The 7,877-nt window shown below is 38.7% G+C and overlaps 1 protein-coding gene across 1 annotated transcript; it reads left to right on the top strand.

Annotated features, from left to right (window-relative positions):
- Positions 1-1,302, top strand: LOC119409644 (oocyte zinc finger protein XlCOF6.1-like). Its single transcript, XM_037676544.1, has one exon. The coding sequence runs from the start codon at positions 1-3 to the stop codon at positions 1,300-1,302; it is 1,302 nt and encodes a 433-aa protein (XP_037532472.1).
- The last annotated feature ends 6,575 nt before the right edge of the window (positions 1,303-7,877 follow it).

Genomic DNA, 7,877 nt, shown 5'->3' with positions numbered 1-7,877 from the left:
ATGAAGGAACCAGAACTTCAAGCCATTAAAGACGAAAAGGAGGAACCAGAAGTTCCACACATTAAAATTGAAGTGGAAGAACCAGAAGTTCCACACATTAAAATTGAAGTGGAGGAACCGGAAGTTCCACACATTAAAATTGAAGTGGAAGAAACGGAACTTCCACACATTAAAATTGAAGTGGAGGAAACAGAACTTCAAGCCATTAAAAATGAAAAGGAGGAATCAGAACTTCCACACATTAAAGAGGAAGAGGGGGTTCTCTCTATTAGTCAGGATGAAGAGCAGCTTGAACCTAAGCAGGGGACCAGAACCTTTATGTCACGTCTTATTGAGGAAAGTGATCAAAGGGAACCAGAGCCAAACAATGATCAGCTCCTCTCTGAGGACAGAAGCCTCAGCAGAGATGCAGACAGCTCCACCTCAGAGACTCAGAGGAACACTAACACAAGTGTGAAAGCTTTTCAGTGTAACAGATGTGGAAAAAGTTTTAAGTTGAAATCCAAATTAAAATTACATTCCGGCATCCACACAGGTGAGAGGTCACATGTTTGTCACCTGTGTGGAAAAAGGTTCAGACTGAGTAGTTATTTATCAATTCACATGAGAATTCACACAGGTGAGAGGCCATTTTCTTGTGAAACATGTGGGAAAAGTTATTACAGTAGTGGTCACTTACAAATCCACAAGATAAGTCATTCAGATGAGAAGTTTGTTTGTAAAACTTGTGGGAAACACTTCTCAAGCCCCTGTGCATTGCACAACCATCAGTCCATTCATACAGGTGAGAAACGATTTGGTTGTAAATTTTGTGGGAAACGATTCAGAACGCATGAAAAATTAGGTAGGCATATAAGAACCCACACAGGGGAAAAACCATACTGTTGTGAACTTTGTGGAAAACAGTTTATTGATGATTACAAATTAAAGCTCCACAAGATGGTCCACACGGGCGAAAAGCCGTTTTCCTGTAAAGAGTGTGGAAAATGTTTTGCTAAAAAGGGGAACTTAAGGGAGCATATGAAAACGCACACAGGTGAGAGACCATATCCCTGTGAAAAATGTGACAAACGTTTTCCTTGTAAAAGAAATCTGGTGTACCACATGAATACTCATGCCACAGCGAAGCAGCATCCTTGTGAAATCTGTGGGAGGCATTTTACTCGTAAAAATTTTTTGGCAACCCACATGAGAATTCACACAGGACAGAAATCTTATCCTTGTGAAGCATGCAAACAACTTTTCAGTAGTAAGCAAAAGTTGAAGACCCACATGAGAACTCACGCTGAAGACAAACTGTAGCCCTGTGAAACTTGTGGTAAATATTTTGGGTACAGAAGGTTCCTGTATTTCACATGTGAACACGAGCAGATCAAGTCTGGATGTGTTCCAGGCATCAGCTGTAGTTTTTTTGTTCTTACGACTGTATTTGTTTTTATCCCTTCATGGAGAAAGATTCAGTATTTCACCCTGAACTATTCCATTTTATTTTAGTTTATAACTAATGATGAAATAATTTGTGTTTTTTGTTATTTTAAGTTAGATTGTAACAATTGTAAAGATTTAATCCGATACACAAAACCCCAGAACTGGAAAAAGGTGGATTTTCTTTTTCCTATCAATGTACATTAGATGCATCAGGGCTGTTTCTTTTAATAAGTTTTGTATTAATTTGCTTGATCCAAAGACTTGATGTTGTTCAAGTAGAACTCCATGGTTCTCTTTGAGCTGCTCAGACAATCAGTGATTTTAAACTCGAGCTAACAGTTTATTTCTGTTGGCTAGTTGAGCCAAACATCCCCATTTTTCCACAGGGTGTTTAAGTACAAATATATTTTATCTTAAATTTAATTTTTATAATCTGCCTTACTTTATATTTTATTTCTTATACAATACTTTGATCAATGAGTGGGTTTAAACCGTGCTGTTGAGATAAACACTGATTTGTTGTATGAAGTTATTTTTCAGTTGTTTTTTGCCTACAGGCTGAAATCGTAATCGACTGTGTTTGTTCGAGTTGCAGACACGAGGTCAGAGCAGCAGATTCAGTTCCAGTGAGCTGAAAAGTGATCAAGTCTGGAAAAACTTGAATTTATATTTGTTTGTTTTTTTTGTTTTGTTTTTTTGGGTTTGTTTTTTGTTCTTGATTGAGTTCATTCAAATGTTTGTTTTAAAAGATTTTCTTCACTTTCAAAGTTTTTATGTAAACTTATTCTGCGTATGTGAGTGGGATGTATTTTATTTTAATGCTGATTTGAACCGTTGCCTGTAATGGTCAGAGCATTATTCTAATAAAATAAAATTTACTTTTTAATGTTTTCCTGTGTAGTGTCCTAGGAGACATTTTTGCTGCTTTTATAACAGAAGACAAAATTTTCCTCCAGAAACTGCCTGTTGAAAATTTAACTGTTCCCCCTTGGAAATTAACCCCCTGATGCCAGACAGAACTTAAATATCTGAAGACAACCCTAGAGACCAGGATGGTACATTTGTTATATTCATCAGTCCCTGATTTTGAAAGGACCTCTGAAGTTTTGTCTACCTCAAGACTGGTGGAGACACTCCCTGTGACCATGGACAGAACTTAAGACCCATCTCTGTTAAAAAAAAAAACCCTTATTTCCTGCTTAAGAAACAAGGAAACTTCCTTTGAGTTTTATCAGTTTGAAATAAATCTATATCTGGAATCACTGAGAAGTCTCTTTCCCTCAGAGAACACAGGACATAGCATTCAGTCTCATAGGAACTCCCTGATGTTACTAGAAAAACAGACTGTAATCTGAGTATTTTAACATAATTACTTTAACTATGTACCTTACAGCTTTAAGTGTCTCTGACCCACCATTCCTGTTGAGCTTTTTCTTTAAGCTTTCTGTTTTAAATTGGTTTTCTTTTCACTTCCAGCTGAATCATTTGTTAAAAACATGCACAGGGATGTGACGTGTTTAAAAAGTCTTAATCAAAGATCCCACAGTTTAGATTGCTGATGCGATTAATGGAAACTGCTTTAAAAATTTACCTGTGCAGTGAAAGCTAATGGTCTTTATATACAAGGAATGGAATTCAGTATAAAGGTTTTACATGTTTTGGAATTACTCAAAATAAGGTTTAAATATATTCCTTTTGGGCTTTGGGACAGAAATAATTATCTTGGTGCAAAATAAACAGCAGCTCACACCCCCTTTTTCAAAAGCTGTTGGATAAGATTTTAAAATTGAGACGCTCCTTCAAAGAATGAGGTGAGCTGACACTCGAGCAGGAGGGATCGTTGGTCGTAGTCGTTTGTGTGGTTGGAGAAAAGATGCAGGAGTAGCAAGTAAAACATGCAGGATGGTGACCAGTGGCGGCTCGTGGGTTTTTTTTTTAAGGGTGGGCACCATCAAGTGGTCAAAAAAGGTACTACACCAGGAAAAAAATGGATACACAGTTCTATTTGTCCATGAAACCCAAACATCCATTATCTTTACCCGTTTATTCCATTTTGGGTCACGGGGGTCGCTGGTGCCCATGTCCAGCAAGCATTGTGCGAGGGGCGGGGTACACCCTGGACGGGTCGCAAGTCCATCACAGGGACACAGAGATGAACAACCATTCACTCTCTCATTCACACCTAGGGACAATTTAGAGTTACCAATCAGCCTAACATGCATGTTTTTTTTGGTCTGTGGGAGGAAACCGGAGCACCCGGAGAAAACCCACGCATGCACAGAGAGAACATGCAAACTCCACCCAGAAAGGCCCCTGGACCGGGGTTTGAACCAAGGACCTGCTTGCTGAGAGGCAGCAGCTCTACCAGTTGCGCCACCGTGCTGCTCCATGAAACCCAATGAATTCAATCAGCTACAAGCATGTCTTAAAGACATAAAAATCTGGATGACTGTAAATGTTCTCCTTTTGAACACAGACAAGACTGAGGTTTTAGTTTTGGGACCTGAGCATTTTAGGAACAATTTTTTCAGTCTCCCTCCATGGATGGCATTAATGTGGCCTCCAGCTCTAACGTTAAAAATCTTGGTGTTATTTTTGATCAGGACGTGTCTTTTAACCTCCACAATAAAAACGTTACTAGAACCGTCTTCTTCCACCTGCGTAATATCACTAGATGCAGAAAAACTGGTTCATACATTTGTCACGTCTAGACTGGACTATTGCAATGGTTTATTATCTGGGTGTCCAAATACGTCTTTAAAACGTCTTCAGTTAATCCAAAAATGCTGCTGCCAAGTCTTAACTGGAGTTAGTGGGAGAGATCATATCTCTACAGTTTTAGCTTCTCTCCATTGGCTCCCTGTGAAGTCCAGAATTTAATTAAAAATCTTACTTCTAACCTACAAAGCTCTCAACAACCTAGCTCCATCTTATATTTGAGATCTTATTGTTCCAAGTTTTCCTAACAGAGCACTTTGCTCTCAAACTACAGGTTTACTTGTGGTTCCTAAAGCTTCCAATAACAGAGTGGGGGGCAGATCTTCCAGTTATCAGGTTCCTCTCTTGTGGAACCAACTTCCAGTTTCTGTCCATGAGGCTGACACATTGTCCAGTTTTAAGACTTTCCTTTTTGATAAATCCTATAGTTAGGGTTTGCTTCTTATGCTGCTATAGGCTTAGACTAATGGAGGAGGGGGTTCAAACTGGACAGGTTTAGAAATGAGTGTAGGGCAGCTGGGAACCAGAAAGTTGCCGTTCAACTCCAAGTCATTCCCACATGTCGTGGTGTCTCTGAGCAAGACACCCAATCCCCAAACGCTCTCCGGGTGCTTACATAGCTGCCCACTGCTCCACCTGAGTGCATCTCACGTGAGATGGGTTAAATGCAGAGAACTAATTTTGCCATTGCATGGGAACATACGATGACTTCTCAGACTTCACTTCACTAGAGGGACAGCCCAGGTTCTGAGAAAAGTCAGAGTGGCTGAGAGGGTCTGGACATGTGCAAAGGAGGGACAGTGGACATGTTGGACAAACTATGATAAATATGACACTGTCGGGGAGGAGGAGGTTGATGGAGGTCCATGTAGTGAAGGAGGATCTGCAGAGGGTTGGTGTAACAGAGGAGGATGCTGGGAGATGTAGGCTGATGATCTCCTGTGGAGACCCAGAAAGAAGCCACTAGGACAGATTTTTAGCATATTTTAAAATATTAGTCAAAGTTTCTTTATTTATCAAATGGTTTGAAACAATCTTATACTCATTTGTGATTTAAAAACTGTTTGATACAAACACATTATATGCATGTTTGTTTTTTCCTTTTTTACTTTCTGATTTGTTTGATTATGGTTCTAGTTTTATTTTATTTGTTTCATCATGGATAAATGGACAATGAACAATTTTTACAAACATTTTATCGCTATGTTTATCTGTTGTACATGAACTTGAGTTTTAAGTCAGCCTAAAAACAAAATATTAGTTTATATTATCAAAGACCGTTCAAGAAACTAATCTTTGATTAATCAATATGTGTTTTATTTTATATTTTAGATGTAGTCAAGGCTTTTAGTTATCTCTCGTTTGGTTAAGTTATTTTACTAAACCTCAATGATCATATTCTACACTCGTGTTTTTATAGTTATTGTTCTAAGATGCTGTGATCTTTCATATATTGAATTAGTAAAACATTTATCTAAACTTATTCAAAATAAGTTTGTGTACTCATGAAACTAAATAAACTGACCTTAGCCTATACATTTAACTTTGTTGAGTTATTGCTATTTATTAACTGCTCTAACCACTCAGCCAGTTTTTTAGAGCAGTCCTCTTCCAATGCAAGAGTTGGGGGTTCGATTCCACAGCAGTCACATGCCAAAGTGTCCCTGGGCAAGACACTGCACTCCTCATTGCCTCCGATGTGTGTCCCATCCGTGTATGAATGTGATGAAGCACTGGTTATTATTTGTATAGATCTAGATCTAGTAGAGTTCTGTATGAATGGGTAAATGAGAGCACAGATTGTGTTGTAAAGAGATCTCAGTAATTTGATAAGATAGAAAGGCGCTATTTAAGTACAGTCCTTATTTTATTTTTTACTTTTTTAAAGTTAAAGTGCTATTTCTGACGGCTTGAACATATTACAAAATGTTTAATATGGTGACTAATATTTTATCTTGTTTTTTTATATTCAGATGTAGCCAACGAATGGGAATTTGTGCTTTTAAAAATTTTGTCGTCAATTATTAAAATTCGATCACTGTAGATGAAAAACGTATACTAAATGCATAGTAAAACTCAAGAATAATAAAAAAAAATCTTTAAAATGTGAAATTTAAACTGTTTATTCCAATTTAAACTGCAGCTTCTTTGTTTACTTTAACTATTTAATATCCCAGTCTCTCTTCACAAAAAGGAGGGCATGTTCATTCAACAAAAAAAAAAAAATCAGGTCTCTTGTAAATGAGTCCGGAGGTTTAATGGGATTAACCTGTAAGGTTGAATGAATGGTGACGCAACGCTGCCGCGATTTGATCGCAGTGCATGGTGGTCGATGTAGTTCTTCATCTGTAATTTTTCCTTCACTTCATGATGAGTACGTGCTCATTTTTTAAGTGAAACATTTAGCGAACTGTTCAGAATACATAATATGTGTCCGTAGATCCGAGCGCAGAACGACAGAAGCGAGTTTTCAGAGTGCACGCGCTTCACCTCTCGTTTGAACGGGGGCGGAGCTTGCAGGGGAAACAGATCTCGATACAACACCGGAGAGGAAAACGGCAGGAAGACTCGGTGGACGTGGCGGAGAACTGCGGGAGATTGTAGCAGCTGCAGTCAAACCGTCTTCAGTTCAGGAGTTTCTTCAGGAAGAGATGGATCTTCGGCGCAGACTCAGACAGCTGGGCATCAACTGGGAACTTCGGGTCCATTTACACAGAACAGGTCGGTACCAGCTAACACACGCTGCGCTTGAAATGTCCACTCGTTCACTGTCAGTCAGTCATTATGTTTGGTGTTTGGAAGTTAAACTCGTTTTTATTCTTTCTATAACGTCCTAGAAACTGGTCACGTGTTGCTAAAAGTAGAGAAAGTAGACAGAAGTTGTACCGTACATCGGTGGAAGTAGACCATGATGCATTGCGGCCTGAGCTGATGCAGCAGGCTACAGAGGCTAATGCTAACATAGATTTTAAAAGGGATAGTGTGGCCATTTTTGAAGTGATGTTCAGTCTAATATCAGATGTTGGCACATGCATATGTAACCCGTAGGTCCAATAAATGTCACGTCACTCAAGTCAAAATAGACAATTTATTAGTGGATAAATGTGACACTTTAATTCCCAATCATTACAACCAGTGTTACTCATGTGTTCCACAAGCCTACAAGTCAAAGGAGAACCTGACAAAACTAAGTGGAAAAAGTCCACAAACTTCAGGTTCCCACGCTACTACACACATGAGAATGGGTCAGGCTTCCTGGGCGTAAAGGCTTGTGGCTATAAGCTACGTCTGGTGTCACATAGGTGGGTGGCTAAATAAGAGCAAAACAAAAATCAAGTAGTTGGTCCGCTCTTACAAGACACACACTCAGATCTTCTGGTCTACGGGCCATGCAAGGCCCAGACGGACCACCAAAAACAATTCATTAAACTCAACTCAAAAAAGGACAGCAGGAAACAGTACATCTGAAACTATAAATACATCAAAATCCAATTAATAACTTGATAGTTCCATATACAAAACATTTTAATAGTCATTAAAATACATTATATAAAAAACAAACTCTATACCTGACATGTCGTCACACCCACGTGCAGCTGGATGATGTAGAAAACGCCTTAAAATCTTGTGTGACCACACTTCGACATCTATACAAACACATTAAGAGAGATACCAGCACTGAGTTTTTAAAACCACCAGATCATGATAAATATGTGATTTCTTACCACACA

Source organism: Nematolebias whitei, chromosome 5, assembly GCF_014905685.2.
Source record: "Nematolebias whitei isolate Nwh7 chromosome 5, NemWhi1, whole genome shotgun sequence".
NCBI classification, from domain to species: Eukaryota; Metazoa; Chordata; class Actinopteri; order Cyprinodontiformes; family Rivulidae; genus Nematolebias; species Nematolebias whitei.
The sequence above is the reverse complement of the archived record's forward strand: the minus strand, read 5'-3'. Positions and strand labels throughout refer to the sequence as shown.